The sequence below is a fragment of the Zophobas morio genome, unplaced genomic scaffold (assembly GCF_036711695.1).
Source record: "Zophobas morio isolate AGI-343-1 ecotype UQ-CSIRO unplaced genomic scaffold, CSIRO_AGI_Zmor_V1 ptg000382l, whole genome shotgun sequence".
NCBI classification, from domain to species: domain Eukaryota; kingdom Metazoa; phylum Arthropoda; class Insecta; order Coleoptera; family Tenebrionidae; genus Zophobas; species Zophobas morio.
Window position 1 is genome coordinate 62,491 of NW_026972486.1, and position 20,841 is coordinate 83,331.

General features: G+C 31.8%; 1 protein-coding gene across 1 annotated transcript; it reads left to right on the plus strand.

The window, feature by feature from the left end:
- Window positions 1-12,194: 12,194 nt before the first annotated feature.
- LOC135120483 (uncharacterized) lies at window positions 12,195-17,578 on the plus strand. The gene is made up of 18 exons (XM_064044791.1): window positions 12,195-12,282; window positions 12,578-12,649; window positions 13,297-13,368; window positions 13,448-13,519; window positions 13,758-13,829; window positions 14,587-14,658; window positions 14,730-14,801; window positions 15,170-15,241; window positions 15,333-15,404; window positions 15,536-15,607; window positions 15,876-15,947; window positions 16,075-16,146; window positions 16,392-16,463; window positions 16,520-16,694; window positions 16,965-17,057; window positions 17,118-17,171; window positions 17,221-17,304; window positions 17,357-17,578. Exons 11-18 carry the CDS (start codon window positions 15,916-15,918, stop codon window positions 17,576-17,578), a joined length of 804 nt encoding a protein of 267 aa, XP_063900861.1. The 5' UTR covers window positions 12,195-12,282; window positions 12,578-12,649; window positions 13,297-13,368; window positions 13,448-13,519; window positions 13,758-13,829; window positions 14,587-14,658; window positions 14,730-14,801; window positions 15,170-15,241; window positions 15,333-15,404; window positions 15,536-15,607; window positions 15,876-15,915.
- The last annotated feature ends 3,263 nt before the right edge of the window (window positions 17,579-20,841 follow it).

Genomic DNA, 20,841 nt, shown 5'->3' on the forward strand with positions numbered 1-20,841 from the left:
CCAAGATTTCCTATATAATTTAGGGTAATAATTTTGATTATATTCCTTATTTAATAAGGAAATTTTTATGATGATAATGCTTTAAATTTCATTATATCTATTTAGAGTATAGCTTAATACACAATGCATATTTTTGCTGTTTTTATTTAGGCAAAAAAAGACCACTTTCCTTAACTTTACTCCGATAATCTCGTACTTCGCTCGCTTGGGATCCAAGACAATATTCAAGCAGTACAATACAACAACAGAGCATCACGGTCAATGATGCCTGAGATAGCCAAAGACCTGAAACACATATGCAATTATACTACCGCAACATCGTCATAATAGCTTCTGTTTTTACAATGCAGATGGCATTCTATGGGATAACTAAACGCCTAACTTAAAAACTCTAAAAACCAAAAAATGATAGAGTAAAAAAAAACTAATTAATATAATGAGGGCATACATAATTAAATATTATAAAAGTAAGAAGTAATTTTTTAGTTGCATCAGTTTTTTTATGCGTCACCGGGCTGACGCAACGCGAAAAAATGTAAATTTATTAGTGTTACGATTGAGCACATGTTTCATGTACCCCGGGGTCATCTCTTGGATAAAAGGCTTGCACCCTGTAAAGCTTCTTAGTTCTTGCTATATTCTTTATAGGGATGAGCGTTTTAAATTTCTTTCATATCTTGGCTCTAGTGTTAACCTGATTTTTTCCTAAGTTTCCTTCAGTTTTATTGACTAATTCCTTCTCTTTTTTATATACTATTATTGCGTATATAATAAATTGTATTTAATAAACTATTTTATATTTTGTTCTTTTATTTTTTCATTTGAATTTTAAGCGCGCTTTATTACCTTTATAGAACCTAACAACTTTTAAGTCGTGATATAGATAGATACCGTTAGGACCGACTCGATAGCAGTGGAGGCGCAGCTATTGTTTGTGCTTTACCTACATAATACTACTTTTACCTTAAAATGATTAGAACGTATAGCTATTAAAGGAATTAATAATCGTTAACAAGTAATAATAAACAGTAAATTTTAAAAGTTTTTTTATTCTCACAAATTACTAATTCACCTTTATAATATTTTAAATAGAAAGTGCAGTATTTTCTTTAATTATGTATATGAGTGTACTTGGTTTTTAACAACTGTTGAGGGAGCGCAACCTTTTTTTGTCTTGAAAAGAAATTATTACTATTACACACATCTAATAGATTACTATTAAAAGTATTCTCCTCAATAACTTTCTTTGTACTGATAAAAAGTTGGGACAGGTATTTGGCCTTTATGTATTCAGTATTACTGAAAATTCTCCCTTAAAATCCTATTTTTAAGTTATTTTTGTTATTTTTTAATTACTCCAAGTATTTTGGTTCAGAGAAGTTTTTTTTTAAGTTACCTGTGTTTTATCACGTTGAAGTCAAAATTACATTTTTTGATCATTTCATTATAACCTAAAACATACTATTTAACGAGCTTCAATATACGTTTTCAATGTTCAGATCTCAAATTTCAACGCTAGTATTTAAAAACTCTCCTGTTAATTTATAAGCTTTTTACTACGAAATAAACTCACTATATTTTCTTGAGGATTAGGGATAAAGCTTTACCAAATTAGATAAGCAACTTTTTTATTTATAAAACATTCTATATGAAAGGTCACAAAACCCTCAACTGCTTAATCAGTCTTCCCTCCGTATTAAAGGGCGGGTGGGTTATTAAATCAAGGGAAAAAAAAAGAACAAAAGAAAGTTGCGGAGCTTCATTATAAACAGCGATACCGTTTTATAATTCGGGTCCATTCTTTTTATACGGACTGAGCTTCTAGATATTTTTCTAGATTTTGACTAATACGTGCTTTGGCCACTTGTTTTAGTATACCACCTGGGCTCTTACCTTAGCGCTTCAACCAACTAAGTGTTGGCTGTTTGCATTAAGAGATTGCTGTGCGCGGTTTATTATAGGGCCGTTTATAGTTTTCAGTTGACAGTCTAGTTTTAGCTGACTATTGCTCAAAAACCAAGGAGCTCAGTAATCATTCGCAAGCATCTATTTTAAAATATTTGAACTCCTTTGAGGTTTTCCGCCGAAGAATAAGCCCATGCTATTGAGGCATAGAGCAATATGGGTCGTATATACGCCGTGTAGGGGGGAAGATTAATTTAGTGAAAGCCTGCTTGAGCGGCAGAGAAATAATACAACTTGATAAGCAACATTCGCTTTCTTTATGACGTAACCCACATGAGCTTTCCATATAAACCTTATCTATTATAACGCCCAGATACTTGGTATGAATCTTTCACGGGATACTTTGGCTAAATAAAATGAGTTCCCGAAAGTTGGGGATTCTTCGTCACCTAAAGATAAGGTACTAAATTGACGGGTTTATGTTCATTTTCCTTTTGTAACCAAGCTCCAAGGTGGTTAGATAATTTTGAAGCCACTGGGAAGCTAAAGGTTGAGACTTGGAACTGCAATAATTGGCGGGGCCGTCAGCATACTGAGCGATAGAAACTATGCTCAATTTGGGTATACCAGATACATATATTATGCAATAAAGATCCTCGTGGGACCCCGTCAGTTTGTCTTAATAGAATTGACTTTAGCTCGTCTATTTTGGCTATAAACCTCCGGTTATGGGGAAACAAGTGCAAAAGTTTTATAAACGAAATAGGAATATCTATTTGAACCATTTTTGTTCAGCCACCCATAGTGTCATACCTTATCAAACGCAGTTTTAACACCAAGAAATACGGCTACTGTTGACTTTTTAACATTAAAAGCCACGCGCAACCTTAAAGACTTTTGGCTCGTATAGTGCCTCTGTCTGAAACCGAATTAATTATCGTTAGTTATTTCTTTTCCAGAAAAGATTCTTTGTAACCTCCTGAGAATAATTGATCCTGCCACGCTCCCCAGGCATGACAAAAGACTGATAGGGCGATATTTATCAACTAACTGGCATTTTCTGCTATACATTGGGTTGAAAACAACCAACAAGTTTCCAGCGGTCCGGGGACGAAGAAAAATACAGAGAGTTAATGGTTTATAATGGCGCCTAAGGGACTTAGTTGTAAGGTGTTTCAAAGTGGTGTGGGTGATGAAATCGAGCCCTATAGCCTCCTCAACATTAAGCGACGCAATGATTTCCGATATTTCTTCTCTGTTGTGGCATTATAGCAGTGGAGCTTTTATTTTCTGAGAGGGTGCTATGACAACATCGTGAACCAATTTATATGTTCCAGGTCAAGCTTATAAAAGTTAGCTGTCCTACTTAAAGAGAGCAAGTGGGCCAGATAAGTGGCTTCTTAGTCGCAAAAAGACTCTTCATTCGTTTTTATAGGCGGTATATTGGTTTTATAATTTGATGGCGACTTAAAGTATGCGCCAATACCCAGAGGAGATTATAAGATGTGTTCAACGATCTTATTTGGAGTTCCGTAGGCTATAATAAAACGTCTGAGAGCCTTTTTTACTGTATTGCTGCATTTATTAAGTGCTACTCTATTGGGTTGGGGGGGGGGGTATAAGTTGACCATGTTGTACTCAACATTTTTCTTCTCTTTAAAAGATATTTTATGTTATCTGTAATAGTTATAGTAAAAGCTGGAAAGTATTTCTCGGTTATAGAAGCCGACAGTGGTAACTACTGCTTCTTCAAGTTTTGAAGTCGTCGAATTTATTTGATTCTTTGAAATAGGATATAGGATATTCAAAAGTCGGTAGATGACCACCCAAGCAATTCTTAAAAAAGTTCTGGTGGGTAAGTTCCTTTGGGCAAACGATTTAAATATGTGAGAACCTTCTTCATTTCGAACAAAATAGGGTTTTGGGTCGGAGGAAGTTCGTGCAGAAAGCATAAAAAGATATATTATTTTTGAGTATCATTATGTCAAAGACATCTCTGGTTTTTAATATCGAGAAGTACATAGGTTCTTAAGGCCCTAAAACGATGGTTCCATCTTGTGCAGCCCAATCATTGAGGATTAGGCAATTTGGATTAGCTCGTTTACTATTCCAATGTAGATACTTACAGATAAGGTCACCTCCCCACAGTGTCGGTTCTGGCTCAATTACATTATCCATGTTTACATGTAGAGTCATATCTGTAGAGTCATATCTGGGGGTTTATAAGCTTAATTCGACCATGATCCTGCAGGTGTAGACATTCAACAATAGCTTCAAGGGCCCTGGTTTTATATTCCCTTAATGAGTGGAGGGTGTGCCTGCTACCGAGTATTTCTAAGCCCCTATCCGCCATTTTTAAAGTCATTCCTGTATATAATATAATTGAGTAGGGAAAATCTGTTTCCATCCTTGAAATGGGTTTCCGAGATTAAAAGTATACCAACACTTGGTAACGTTATTAACTCGCATATCCAACATTCTTTTCTCGAATTCCACTGGCATTCCAAAATAATAATCTAAGTTTTCTAATAATTTTGTCAGTAATTGGTGGCAGTTAAGATTATCATGAAGTTCTTTAACGGCTTTAGCGATTTAAGTGCTAGTAAATTCTAATAGTGAAGACATAACCTGATTAACATTAAGTTTTCGTAGAAGTAGGCATAATATTAGACTTGTTGGAGAGTTCATGTGCGTATGAGCGCCCTGATGTAATTGGCTCCTTCACGAACTTAGTAGAACCGTCTTTAACTTTCCTCATCCTAAGAGGCGCATTCTTAGGATAAAAAATACAGCCTCGATAACTAGCGGTGTGTAGCCCACCACAATTGACGCATATATGGGACTGACCACTTTCCTTTGTGCAAGGCTTGGTGTCGCTATTCTTGACACATTTTACACATATGAACTGTGCACCGAAAACACTGACCAATTCTTCCCGTATACTTAAAACGTTCTACAGTAACGGAAATAAATCCTATATTTTCTCGTAGCATAAACCCTTTCCGATTCTGACGTAGGGTATTTTGCAAGTATAAGCGGCAACGGGGTTCGATTTTTAGCATATTTTCGCATTCTGATTACTTCCTCGGATGGCATCCTTGAAGTTTTTTTTTGATGCCTTCAAGGCCCATTTCAATAAAGACGCCTCGAATACATATTTTAAGTTCTTTTTCTGGGGGTAAGCGAGGGGAGGGAATATTCTAGCTCTTTATAATTAAGTTATTTTACTAACATTCGAAAATCCTTTTTCGAAGAAGGCCAACCCTATTCCTCAAGCTATATCTTTTGCAGCAGATATGGTTGCATTGTTTTCTTTAACTAGATTTAATATGGTTTGCCATTCACTTCTAGTTCTTATAGCGATAGGAGGTATCAATATTACTTGTATTTTTGGAAATATTATTGTAATGATTACTATAGTTATTATAAGTATTACAGCATTTCTCTACTACTTTCATTAACACCACTATTACTGTCGATAACATTATTACTATTTTTTTTATAAACTATTAACTTTGCTATTACTATTGATATTATTTACAGTAGTATTAGTCAAAGACTTGGTGATACCCTCTCAAATATATTTTTATCCCGTGACTCGTTGAGAAGTTGGAGAGCAGCGCAGGTATTAGATCTAAGTGCCTTGTCAATAACCTTTCTGAAGACTTCTTGCGTTTTGTAGAAGTAATTTTACGGGAATTTATTTTTTCATACTCAGATAACTTAGCTTTCATAACGTTGAAATTCTTTGTTAAAATTTCGTAAGTATAAGGTGGTCGTAATTGGTGGATCAGAACCCGTAGGAGAGTAACTTAAGTCAGTGGACATTAAAACTAGCTAAAGTAGAGGAACATTAAATAAATATAAATTTAGTGAAAGAATAAAGTAAAGTAATATTGATGGGATTTAAATGTAAACTACTATGTATGTATGTATAAATGGATTTCTAATATATATATGTAAGTAATCAAAGTAGACCCACTCGTAGTAAAAAGTAGAGGTTAGATAGGTAACTCGTGATGTTGAAAAGTATTAATGTCAGCCACTGATTTAAACCGAAACTTTTTATTACTTTTGCAAACGACAATTATAAGACCATGATACTATTGAAGGCGGTCGCTAATTTCCGCTATAAGCACTAGAAAGCTCAACCGAGGAAGTTTATAAGTTGTGCCCGCGTTAAAAAAAAAGCTGATCAGGCAACGAGGCTCAGCGTTTTAAATACTTTCATCTTAGTAGCGGGTGCGATGCATTAATTAGCGTAGAAGGGAGGAGCAAGAGAAAGACTCTAGTGGTTTTCGCCTGTACTTCTTACGGACTTTCAAAGAAAAATCCTGTTATGCCGTTAGTTGTTACCATGGTTTCGAGTGTCAATAACCTCAACTAAAGTAAAAATCACCTTCAAAGACAATAATCCAGAGAAAGTATAAGGAAACCAAAAAATAACGTGAACTGAAATACTGCCATTTAAAAAATGTTGAATTACTTAATTCCAGCGGGTAAACAGAACTATCATCATCACGATAATTGACATGACATGGCTTAAAATTTATTAATACGTCTTAACTAACGGAATATCTTATTAACAGGTGTAACTGCAAAATTGTGTTAAATTTTAAAAGTATTAAGTCGGGTATTATTACATAAGCTAGGGGTTATTAATGTCACACTCTAGACATTTTTGAAGAGTCAAGCTATTTATTAAAAGTTTTTTTTTCTAAATGGCTTGGTAAGAAACTTTATAACAGTGTACCTGGAAAATTTTGTAAAATCAAGTTTAGATAGAGTTTTTTCGCTAGTATACTAAGTATACCCGAGTCGTGGTTTTTATTTTGGATCCAAAATATATTTAAAATTGCTGTCCATTGTATGTGTCAAAACTATAAGACTGAGCTATCTATGCTTTTAAATTAATAGTTTATCAAATTATCTGTTCAGGGACCGTTATATACTAATTACAGTTTAAAATAATAAAGAACAATCAAAAATAAGCTTTTAAGCAACAGAGCACAATTCCAAAAACCACTTTCTTTTATATAAGAACCTTACACTATATACATACTAAAATTAAGGTTAAATAGATTATTATATTCCTGAAAGACCTCTAAGTTAAACTACCCAATTTCTATATATAAGGACATTGGGCTCGTAGTTTATTAACGCAGTACCAGAGGTAGTTTCATTTAATTAAGGTTAACGAGACCTCTTGATTGGAAACTATTTTAACAGTATGTTTGATAACGATTACAAAATTAATAAGGCCAAGAGAAGTTGACTTTCTCTTACAAAACCATGCCGATAGTTCTAAAAAAATTAATATTACTTTCGGATATCTTCTATGGGTTAAAGGGAAAAAACTTAAGTTAAATTGATTATTGAAAGTATATAGTTAATTAACTTGTTTTTAAGTTCGATCTAAAACTACCTATTGAGGCATCGCCTGCATTATTAGTACATAAAAAGTTTAACCTTATTTATTGTACTACTCCCCGAAACTCTGTTAACCATAATATATAAGTGCTTGATCTGGTCGGGACCAATTTTTTCAGGATCTACCTCTCCTCACCACCTCAAGGGATATTTAATTTCATGGGTATTAACCAAAATTTGTAAGTGCTTAACCTGATAGGGAATCAATTTTTTTTTAACCGTAATTAAAATTTCATTAACTACACTCCTCATTATCTCAAGGCTTATATAAATTGAAACTGGAAAAGATATACGGGGGACTAAATAAATATTTATAGGTTTTTATTAGTTTTAGAAGGTGTTCTGCCGTCCTTGAGAAATATTATTCTGCTAACTCAAATTTACTATAAGCAGTTAAATGGGGTTTTTACCTCTTTTGGTACGATAAAAAAAAGAGAAGCTTGCGGAACAACTGTTATCACTGGTGTCATTCAAATTTAGTATTTATGCAGAGTTTACAATTTATACCATTAAAAAAAAACCATATATTGGAACTATCTTGTATGTTTACTCTATGAATAGAGAAGCATGATAACCTTCCTATGATGCCATTTAACAATTTTGGTCATTATAAAGTTTTACTTATTTCTTTTTTAATTGACATGGTGTTTGTACTTTTTATAAAGGGACATCAATTGTTAGCAAAGAGATGTTTTTTAAAATTGTATTCCTCTAGTAACTTTAAGAATAATAGCATGTCTAACTCAAAGATATACTAGACTCCTGAAAGGGTACAACAAAATAAATGGAAAGCTGCTTTCTTTTCTGCGACTAAAGTATAATAATAATTTAGATATATCTACGGTTCAGTTTTTAAAAACATGAAAAAAAGGGTTTTAAGTACTGGAAACTTGAGTATATGCCCAAATATTACTCTTTTGATTTTTCTATATATAATAGTAATAATTCAAATCCCCAAATTATATTTTTTTAGTGCCTGCTTATACTTGAAGAACTATTAAAGACCTTACCTAAAAAAGGCGGAGGCTGCCAAGGTAACTTTAAGTATAATTGTCGATTCTTATAAATGGCTATCGATATGTGGTTATAAATCTATTAGGTTACATTAGCTTCTCACTAATCTTAGTTTTTTTAAGCATTTCCTTTAAAACTGGGTTATCTTGATACCACATCACATTTAATATTTCATGTGCAGCTGCTTAAAAAGATTTTTTATTTGAAGATGAAAGATATAGGGTGGGACTTTCGCCAAATAAAGTGCAACTTGGTCACAGTTTTGTAGAATCGCTTTGACCAAGGTGGTCATAGTTTAACAGCCTATTTAGAACCAATTCTCTAGGCTAGTCATCATAAACTAACCCTTAATTTTTAGTTCTCTAACTCGTGGTTTTTTAACACTTAAAGAAAGCAGGAAAGTATATCCACAAAAAATTATACCCTACAAATTTGAAAGAAAGCTGAGAAATTAATGAATTTAATGTTTGATATACAACTCCTTTTTAGTCCAGATGTTTGTCAATAGAATGGGTATAATATTAATATAACAAGCTATAAGAGAGTGAAGTGTTTTAATACATAAAAGAAACAAAAAATTACCTCTCCTCAATCAACTCCTTGTCACGGAGATATTACATAAATATACTAACTTTTTTTAATTATAGTATGGTTTATGAATTTATTCGTTTTCATTTTTCTAAAAAATTCTTATTCTCAATTATAAAATTTATTAAAACTGTTAATAATACAGATAAGAACAAAAAAAATTAAAAAATGAAACATTAAATTTGTCTGCTCAAATTTGCGGTGTTATATTTGATGGCATGGAAATCCGTTATGCTTTTAAACCTCTTCTCTTGTTATATAATAGCTATTAATAAAGAATAATTTTTTTAATTTATTAATAAACAACTGCATTTTTAAAATCGTAAATAGAATTTCGTTGACAAAGTTTTTATTTGAAAACGCATTCGAGATATAACTACCTAAAAATGTTGCACTTTTTAGTTTAGTAGTTCATATATAAACATACATATATTTCTTTATTTTTCTGTTTTCTTTATTAATAAGTTCCTCTTCTTGCATATTCCCTATTCCTATTAAAGATTTTTTTAGGTAATTTCTCTACAATTATTTTCTAAACGTCGACCAATCATAATTTCAACTAAATTTAAGCAGCATATTAAGTTCTAACGCCAACCAAAAAAAAAAAGTAATTTTAGCTATAAAGCTAGAAAAACGTTGGTACTAAAGACAATAGCGTCAACATACAACTGTAGGCCTTTTTAAAGATGTTCAATTTTAAGATATTCTATCCTTTGCAACGTTAGTGACATAATAGAATCGAAGTCTTGTAAAGGATATTCCAGGGGTTTACATGTGCAATGAAAATATTTCTTCTTAGGTTAAACATTTAGTTCCTTGGCTTTTTATTTTAGTAAGCTTATAAGTTTATGCTAAGCAACTTTTTTGTACCTTCGAAAGTTCACTGCTTAAGTTTAATATAAAGGTGACCAACTTTCATTATTCTCATTTTTAATATAGTGGAGACACTGCGCTTGGACGCTTTATCAATATACAGTTCGGTTCTGCCAACTAAACTTTAAGCATTTTAAGCAAGCTACATGGGCCGGTTATATACCAAATGTCTTAAATATATATAGTAAGCCAGCATTATTATAATTATGTGGCATAATAAACGCCTTTTTTAATTTTAAATATTATTTTCTGCAAGAAAAAGGCTAAAGGTGTCGTAAAAAGACTAATAAGTTTGTTTGGAAGCGCAGCACATGCCATCTTTTATTACTCAAAGTTATAATTTATCAAAAAGGAATGTTTGATCTACTACTAACGCCAATGTGCGCACAACAAATACGCTTTTCTTTTGGAAATAACAATTACCGTGTAGGCTTTTACATATTAAAAACACACAGCTTTTCCTTCTCAAGAGAAACCATTTCTAAATTATGGGCTCCAATAACTCAAAAAAAATCGTAAAAAAAGGGGTGATTAAAAAGTTTATATGTGATTCTGAAAATGCTGGGCGTACGGTGGTCAAACGTCCCTCCCTCAGAGAGGCTGTCTCAAATAATTAAGAGTCTGATAACAAGCTAAATAATTTCTTTAATGAAATGTGATCCACCATAAATGTTGTAGAGACACTCAAAACTTTTACTAAGTTGAACTATTACTTATATGTAATGGACATGTGACAATAATACACTATTCCTGATGAAAACCAAAACTTGACTAAGAGAAGTATCAATTTGTTTAAAATGGAATAGAATAAAAAAAATTTTTTTAAGCTTTTTTTAAAGATAACAAATTTGTACTAAGACATCACGCAAATATCTATATAATTGTATATTTGTGCTGATCTAAAACTCTGTATATATTTTGCCTTAAATAGCCAACCGTTACATGCAAAAATTAGTTAGTAATTAAATCCTTTTGAATACTGGGTGGTATTTTTACATTAAAAATGTTCAACTTAAGCGGTATAGTAAGGACAAGAAGTAAGTTAATTTCACAGAATAAAAAAGGCGTTATTTTTTATTAAATATCTATAGACCTCTTCTTATTATCATTTATAAAACATCTATTAAAAGTTATTATAACAAACTTTATATTGTACACTAAGAAGGGAGATAATACGTTGAATAATATTATAGTTCGTAAGACAGTTTTACGGTTAACCAAATTATTTCCTTTGTAATAAATAGAATCCGCTCTGCTGAAGACCATTTAAATTAATTAGGTCTTGAAAGGCTTTTTAGGTAAAGTTTAATAAATATATTTTTATGTGTAATGTATCGTATTATCTCCTATTAATGTTTAAACAGTTAATCTAGATGCGTTGAAAAAGAAACAAACTACATCTTTGTTAAGCTAACTGGAGTACTGAAAAGGAAATTCAGGCTAGGAAGGAAAAAATTATAACAATAACCGCACAATTTTTTAAAAAAAATTTATTTAAACAGTATCAAATTAGTATTTAGTAAACTCTATCAAACCTTTAGTTATGTTAATAGGTAAATAACAAGATGTATAAAACCTTAAATCTACCTCTCAGGTGTTTTAATAAAACTTTTATACACGTGAAAAAAAGTTTTAATTAAATTTATATAATTTTAATTCCACTCAAAAGTACATTGCAATGTGATGTTATTGACAATATTTATTTAGACTTTTATAATTTTTAAAGGGTTAGTTAGTGGTCTTTTCTTATATTAATGTCAACAAAATTTGCCTTAGAGTTAACCAATTTAGAAAATTTTTATGCATCCCCTTACATTTTTCAATCAAAGTAAATATGCTAGCGTACACCCCCAGCTCAGTAAACTTTTCAGAATTAGTATTATATTATAAACTTAATTTTAAGGAAATAAAATTTTAGTTAAATTTTTTTAAGGTATTAAAAAAACTCTCGCTCTTTCTTTTCTTTTTAAGTTTATAGTAAACATCAAAGTCAATTTATATGCGCGTTCATACATACAATGCACTTATTTAAAGCAAAGTAAATGTAGCTCTTAGATTAAAAGGTGGTTGTTTACGGCTTTATTTCTCTTTTAAGCTATTTTTAGTACTACGTATAATTTATTTATTTTTTTTTATATTCATCTTTACTTAGTACTATAACAAAAATTAAATAAACTTCACGTAACTAGCTTTATTTGTTGATCAAAACTTATTATTTCTTAAATGACTAAACACTTTTTGATAGTAAAACATCTTATCACAAGCTTTTTTAATCTAATTTATCTAATAAAAAAAAACAAAAAATAGATGAAAAATAAGATTTTTATTGTATTTATACAGTATACGACTGGTTTCAATAGTCCAAAATTTGGTTTACATGGGCGCTTTGTTGTTGTTGCTTTTCTTAGGGGCGCTAGGGCAAGGAGTGTACTCTCGAGAGAGATGTGAAGGGCCATATAATAAGAGAGAAGAGTAAGTTCTATTTGGCTGACTAATTTGTATGAGAGCCCCCTCTAGCCTTTTATTTAAAGAGCGATATCATCAGCATGTTTGTATATTTTCGTTTTTAAACGACAGCAATTTGTTATGGATAACTAGCACGGGAGATAGTTAGGCGCTGTCGCGTGAAACGATAGCCGTTTTTATAGCGTAAAGTTTAAAAAATAGTAAATGGGTTTCTAGGTTATATTACTTTTGATGCTCTAATTTGTGGCAAAATATTTCCGAGAAGCTCAAATAATTTAGTATTTTTAAATTTTATAAAAAGAGAGTTAGCGAAATGTTTTTTGTCTGTTCCACTTCCAACCGGCGACCAGTTCTCCTCAAACGTACTGCTTTTGTAAGTCACTATCTTTAATGTTATTACTTCTGACTTTAAGGTTTCAATATTTTTGTTGAAGATACATGAAGACAGGGTTACCTTAGTCTGTCTAAACTAATTTAATCCACTTAGTTGCTAATTAAAGACAATAATTTAAGCCACGATTATAAATGAACAAAAATATTTAAAATAAAAATAAAATTGAAATAGATGTCGAGTATTCCGTTGAAAAGTTTACTAAAACTTGTTAAAGAGAGAGGGAGATGTATTTATATTGAGGAAAACAGAATTAATTTCAAAATTTATTAGTGTAAGTGTGAGAAACTAAAAAAGTGGGAAGAGGAAGTCTTCAAACCGTCTTTAGTCAAGGTGGCGAACATCCTAGAAAAAAATTAATACTGCCTTTAATTAATAGTTAAAATGAAAGATAAAATATACAAATTAAAAAGTACAATATTAGTAATTTAGTGGAATTGAAAGAGTTTGCTTTCTACTAGCTGCTTTAATATATTAGTTGGTCAGGGTAGTAGGCTCCTATTGTTGCATCAATGTGTATCTATTTTCACAGAGGTATAGGGGTAGATGGGCATATGTTATTTTTTTTAATTAAATTAATTACTTGAGTTATATAATCTCTTTACTATATTAATTTGTTAATGCTGTAGAGACTTGAGCGGGAATAATATTACTTTACTTCCTAAAGATCTTTTCAAGAACCTTGAAGATCTATATCTCTTGTATACAGATTAGAACCTTATTTATAATAACTTAGTTTACCTTATAATATAGTTTTGTAAAACTTAATAAACTTTAAAGGGGATTGAACGATAATGGTCTTACCTCAATTAACAAGCATAACTTTAAAAACCTGAAAAACCTCATAAACTTGTAAGTTAACTATAGTTTTATACTAAAAGTTGCCCGTTAATTACTCTAGAGTCAATATGCAATATATGAAATTAGCTTGAAATGACTTTTTAGTTGGAAAAAAAGGCATTAGTTATGGCCTAATTATATAGCTACCGAAACTAACCGCTTTGGAGACTTTCTACCAGTCTACTTAGCAGTTAGCAGTTGACATTATATATTTTTATTTGATAAATAATTTTACAATTTATACTTATAGATTGATAAGCAAAAATAAACTTGAGTTTATAGAGGAAGGCTCGTTTGACGATCTTAAGTCGCTGGAGCTTTTGTACTATAAATTACATAACTGTTTAAGCCTCGTCAAAAATTCCCATCTCTACACCGATAATGTCAATTTAAGTTGTTCTTATAATTCCCTTTACTAAACTTATGCGTATTAAGTATTAGCTCCCTATAAATCGGCTTTTCATTTTTTGAAAAATATTAATAATAAAATAACGAATATTGTTAAAAGCGTAAAAAGAGTTCTAGCTTTACCATCACAACGAAATAATACTTTTTTATTTGCTGGCGTAATTTTTCAAGTTTCTCTGAAAGTACCGATAATATTGGTGGAAACCTTAAAATTCTAGCTGTAAACTAAAATTTTTTACTAAAATTTTTACGCAACAACTTTAGTAGGCAGTGTTCCCAAGAAAATATTTATATATTGTGAGTTCATTTTTTTACTAAAATATAATTTTATATTCTTTATAAAAAATTTTTCCTTTTTCTAATTTTATTATTAATTTCTAACTCTTCTACGGCACCCACAACTTTTTAAATTATTATTTTTCTAACGTAGGTTATTTAAGTATTTAATAATTTCTGTTGTGTTATGTAGTTGCAATAATTTTGTGCGTACTCCGAATCCCCCACTCAACTTAAAATTATCGAAATATTATACTAATAAGCTAATTCAGTACTTGTATTTACTGAAGTTTACTAAGCCTTTCTTAGTAGTTTTACATTATCATTACGTAATACACTCAGTTGCTATTATAAACTAACAGAATATATACTGCGTTTATTAATAAATGACACAGGAACTTAGGCAGCAATTGCTTAACGTCAATAAGTGATAAGCTATTTGAAGGTTTAAGCAACATTACTACCTTGTAAGACAGCATTCAACTTTATATTTAATAACACTTTTACCCATGCAAATTTATAATTAATACATATTAAGAAATTTGGGTGGGAATCGCCTGACGTCACTTAATAAAAACACGTTCATAGATTTAATAAGCCTTGAAGCTTTGTAAGTAATATATATATATATATATTGTTTTAAATAAAACTAAATTAATCACTAAAGGGAGCGTAAGGGTTCTCTGGAGGCTTATTTTAATTATAGTCATCTAATGATAGTTTGATATGTCAATAGCAGCTTGCAATCATGTAAAAGACGTAAATATTTTTTTCCAAGGTGCTGCGCTATGAGAAGATGACTTTTAAAAAATATTTATAAAATAAAAAGAGAGGCTTTTCAACGGTTTTAAAAAATTCGAGGTCTTGTAATGTGGCCTAATAGATTTATTTATAGCATTTTGACTTATTTGTTTACTTATTTTTATAAGACTGCCTTTCGTGACTTCGAACTATAAAAATGTGTTGAACTATTTATAGATCGCTGAGTGAAAACAGTATAAAATCGTTGGGAGCTGCTTCACTTTCCAAACTGAGGGCATTAACCGACTTGTATGTTTATTAAAAATCTAAAAAAAAATTATGACTTTAAATGCTATTTTTATTATGCTACGCATTTTCTCTGTGAATGATTGTCTTAAAGGGATTTATCTTATAATCCGATCACCTCAGTAGACTACGATGATTTTGAAGATCTGCCTAATCTAAAACTGCTGTACGTCACTACTAATAATAACAATATAAACTTTTTCTAATTTTAGGCTAAGAGAGCAACTATTAAATGGTTGTAAGAACGCTTGCGTAGCTAAACCTTTTAAAGCTAGATTGATTAACTACTTTTCTCAGTTCTCTATGCGGATGCTCCATTGTATCGATAGCTGATAATACATTTTCTCGGTTGACAGAGTTGCTCTTTTTGTAAGTTAGCCATAGTTCTTCAAGTTCTATGGAAAGTTATTTTGGAATATATTCATAATATTTTTACCTACAGTATAGCTTTAATTAGATTGACTTTACAATTGCCTAGGTTAGCTCCTTTGCCCACATGCATAAAATTCATAGTTATAGTATACAGAGATTAGTTAGATATCCCCATCACTTGACTATTTGCTACCTTAGCGAATTCATAGACTTAGCCTCTTAACGAAAGCTTCTCATGATTAAATTATCTGTAAATTTTTATAAGGGAGTTAAATAATAACAGACTTACAGCGATCCACGATGGTATGTTTAAGGGCCTGAATAAATTACAAATCTTGTAAGCTCTTTTTTTTAAAAAATTACTGTAATCTTAAAGTATGAAGGAGGTTACGACCAATTTAGCTTCATCTTTAAGTCTATTTCTTTTAGACATAAAAAATGTTCATAAACCTATTTTGCGTTAGACATCTTTCGGATAATAACATTAAATCTATTGCGGCAAATTCCTTTAGATTACTAACGGGACTAACGAGCTTGTAAGCTTATGCTTCTTTACGAAAGCTTTACACAAGTATTACTTAAATTATTATAATAAAAATGGCTCTCTTTTGTTACTGAAATAAAAATATCATTTTTCAAGAGTCATACTACTAAAAGTTTTAATAGAACATTAATGTTAGCAGAGCCTTTTTATTGTTCACTTAATTATGCTATAGCAAACGTATCTTTTGTTGTAATATATGTTTGTGTACTTCTATCTGTCTTACACAATAAATCTTAGGTTTTTATCTCGTAATCCTATAACTGAGATCGGGCCCGACGCATTTGGTCTTACCTTTAATTATGCAAAATTGTTAACTTTTTTTGTGCTACTCCTTCGTTTTTTAACTCTTTATTTATTTAACACAGTTCCTTATCCCTCAATAAGACTTTTCTCTGCTGCTCGCGCGTTCTTTATCCAAGCCTTCGTTATTCAGATTCCAGTTGCACCTATCGAGGTGCACTAGAAGAGTATAATAGCTTTGCAAAGAAGAAGTGTTATTCCTCTTCGGCAGCAAGTGCTCAAAAAGCCCAAAAGAAAAAGGTAGCACTTAAACTTGACGTTTTGGTTACGGTATCCCTACAATAAATTTGATAAATCATTGCTCACGATTTAATTTGTAAATGTAAAGTATAAATGGACTGTGAAAATTAATTTTTTAGTTCTTTTCATATATTCAACTTTTCCTTAGTAGTCCGGTCTTTAGCATTTAGTTATAGAAGCTTTAAGTGCGCTTTAACATAAAAAATAACGCAACATAGCGGCTGGAACTTCCAATGAAGTAGTATTCCCTAGCCTTATTACACGTAGCAGGTGGTTCGGTTGGATTTGCCCCTCAAAGTCCTTGTAAACTCGTCCACTAACAAGAATCAGAATGTGAAAAAAAGAGTTAGCGAAATTAAAAAGGCAAATTTTCTTTTTAGTAGATAGAGAGCTAGTTGTAAACATGTCGATGTTACTTAAAAGATAAAGAGCGACTCACAAGTAAAAAATCAATGGCCTGTCGAGAGCTATATTAAGGTAATACTCCTCCGCTTTACTGCTTAGTTTGAGTTTGTTGTGGGTATAGAAGATAAAAAATGACTCTCTTTGGCTCGGCTATGGTAGTGGCGAGGAATTAACAGCAAAAAGACGTGATAGAGGCAAAAAAGGGGTACTGCTGTTATTAAAGACTTTTTAAATACACATTAATTCTACTTTTATAGAGATTACTTGGAAGCCTCCTGGTCAACCCAAAATATATTTTGATTATAACTTTTGCAATTATTGCTTTAGTTATTATAATAAGTGTGTTCATAGCATATAAACACAAGTATTTCAAGAGGAATTTTGATATTCAGTTTCGCAATAAGTCAGTAGATGTCAGTGCTACGAATCCCCTTTTTAAGGATGGGGTTTACACAGGTTATAATAGTTCAGTGGTATAATAAAAAGACATTAATCGTTACTGTTCAATTATTATTAAGCGTCCTTCGGCATCAGGTTTTTTAGTGGTAAATTTAACATTAAAGCCTGACTATCACGATCTACACAACTAAAATTGGTGGAAGGGCTTATATTGTGAATCAACGTCGAGTTAAATTTATTTCTGCTACACTTTATTTGGAGGAGGAAGTAAAAATAATAGATTGTCCTCGCCCTTAGTACTTTATTGAAATTTATTATTTTGTTTATTCTGGTCAATCCCCTATGCCCGATCTTAAAGTGAAACTGTAGCGCTTATTTTAAGACAAAAAAGAGGGCTGTTCAGTGAGCAGCTTTACGTCAGTAAAACGGATAGAGCTATTTGAAGGCATATACTAACTTATAGTGCCACCTCAAATAATATGAAAATCCTATTGTGTGAGTTTACACAACTAATTCATCTTGATAGAAAAGAACAATGGTATTGATTTGAGTTTGAATTATTCAATTAGTTAAGCAGCCCCTAAAACTTACTCTCCAATTAAGAGTAAGTTTAGAAATCAATATAGCTTTAAAAGAGAAGGTCGGTTATCAATTTAATTTTAATTCATTTTATTTACCCATTGTTCAGTAGGAATGGGCATAAGAAAGTTCTTTGCGAGCATGACGGTACATGTAAATTTATGTTTTTTAACCAGAGTACTTGAGGAGACTACGCCCAACCTATATATGTACTCCGGGTATAGTTGTAAAACAGTTCAATCAGCCTACTACTGCATATACCAATTTTACTGTTTTAGGCGCTGAAGTCAACCTGAAGCTCACTAAGAAAGGGTGTTTTAACTAATGAAGATTTAAGTTCTTTATTTAAACACTGCTGTGTGCACGTTTCCTCTTTGCTTGCACGTTGCCTACTTTCTAATTAAAGAGTATTATAGATGCATCGCAATAACAGCTGTAACAGTTTAACTATTTATTTAAAAGTATTATAGGTTAGCTCAGCTCATATAGCACTACGCTCTATCATCTTGATTCCTCATATTTCTATTTACAGCAGTTTTTATCCTTTTTAATTCTTTTAAAGTTCACTGCGCATTTTAATGGATTTTTATAGAGCAAAAAGAAATTTTAATACAGATGTAATAGCATTGCTAGTAGACGAAGTCATTAAAGTTACAGCCGGTTTAGTGGCTGTGCACTAGTTTTGTTATTTCAAAGAGTTTACTTTCTTAGTTGAAGAAAGCTAATTTGAGTTTATAAAACTACTTATGCTTAATGACAACCTTGCACATAATATTTATTAGATTCTTGTACTAGGTGTTTAAATTATATGCTAGAAAAATATTATAGGGTCCTTAACTATTAGCAAAATGAATTAACGTGTGAATTACTTTTTAAGATTGTGAAGGGCCCGGAGAACATCTAAAGAGGCCTTTTTCGACATGTCTACTATTAAGTAAAAAGTCGTGATTTGTACAAGAAACAAGATGCAGTAACTATAGTGCAATAGAGAAACTTTACTTAACTTCAAAATAAAATTTCGAAGACTCATTGCATTCAAATCGGCGCAGCACAACAACCTCAACCTGGGATGGCTTCGGCAACCATAGTCCTTTTCCAATGGTTTAAAAAAAGCCAAGTGACATTGTAGAGTTCGCATGACAGGTTTGATTCTAATCTAAACCAGACAAACCATGTAACGAAAATAAGCTTTTTTACATGGGAAACAAACGAAATTTACATTAATTTTAATAAGTATATTAACCCAAATTATTTAGTAATCTAAGTGCTATTTATAATAATAAAGTATTATTACAGTTACTAATGTTAGCATTCATAATTTAATTTGTACCTAGAAGCTAGTAAAGCTTTATATTACTGGTCTAACTTTGCAACGCGGTGCGAGCGATATCTATTAATTCTGCAGAACATTGAGGTATCTCTACTTAGCCAATTAGAAAGACCGAATTGGGGCTCGCATTTATAAATCCTTATAAGACCCCCCGGGAAAGCCACTAAAAACCTTTATTCCTTCTGGATTGTCCCTCTTGGAACAGTCGCGTCTGAAACTCAATGGCTTGGTTCTCGAGACATACACCAATGAGCGCGGATTTCGCGTCGTAGGAGAGCAGTGCCCAACGCACATGGGGAAGGAACCTGCTGGATGGCCTTTCTATTATTATTATTATTATTATTATTAATTGTTCATCTTCTGAAAGCAATAGAGGTTCTTTTCGGACTTTGTTAGACCTTTGGCCAGTCTTACTAGCGATTGGGACACTTACAGGCCGGACTAATTCGCCTAGTTTCTTAAGATGAGCCTTTTAGCGATTTAAGCACTACCTACGACACCCAACACCACTTGACTTTACTATAACTGCGTTCGAGGGCGGTGTGTCCCTGGCGTATCGCATCGTCACGAAGACAATTGGTTCAAGAACTGCCTTAGCAGTCTGCCTGATTCACTGAAGGTCTTTACTACGAGCGGTGACGCCTTATTCGATGGGACGCTTACAACATCTTGAAAACATGACATTAAACAAAAAAACCAATTAGCCGTCCATGTTGATCTCCCTAGGCACCCACCAGTTAAAGGATATTTATTTTCTCAACGGTATTACTTAATATGTTTTGAAAACTTGTATAACAAAGGTAGCTTATAAATATTTAATTAAGCTCTTTGTGAATGCACAAAAGACAAATGAATAGCTAGCAGTAACTTCTATAATCGGCGTACGGTATAATTACGATTAAAGTCAAATTCCAGAGGCTTTCTAGTTAAGATTATCACAAAGTACTGTTGCTTGTTAATACTAGAATAGTATAAGAAGATTTTTTAAATGGTCTTTACGTGGTGAAACTGTAAGTCGATATGATGCTCAGTAGCCTTGTTCGAGTAGATAACTTTCAATAGCAATAGCTACAAAATTATGCAAACCTTTCAAAAGAAGTGTTGGGTGTTTAGGGTATTTATTACTATGAACTACATCAACTTTTCTGCAGCACAAGAAAAAAAAATTCAATAAGTAATTAAAGCTTTATACCATAAACTTATTCCCTGGTTTAAAGTGTGACTAAAGAAAGAAGACCAATCATTTATTTGTTTCAAGTTTTGACCTTTTCGTTATCATAGCGAAGTTCACCCGCACCCCAAAATAATCTTGAGCTTACTTCTATGTTATTACAAAATATTAGTTAGTTTTCTTATAAACTGCAGTAATTCTCTCTCAGGGGTGAATGTGATTACCAGACTGTAAACACTTATCAAATCTAAATTGGAAGCTGA

What these genes read in the sequence shown, in the direction of transcription:
- LOC135120483 (XM_064044791.1), top strand. Translation starts at nt 15,916, where the DNA reads ATGTTTAAGGGCCTGAATAAATTACAAATCTT. An exon ending in ACCTTTAATTATGCAAAATT is followed by an intron (nt 16,464 to 16,519) that starts GTTAACTTTTTT and finishes TATTTAACACAG; the next exon opens with TTCCTTATCCCTCAATAAGA. An exon ending in GTGATAGAGGCAAAAAAGGG is followed by an intron (nt 17,305 to 17,356) that starts GTACTGCTGTTA and finishes CTACTTTTATAG; the next exon opens with AGATTACTTGGAAGCCTCCT.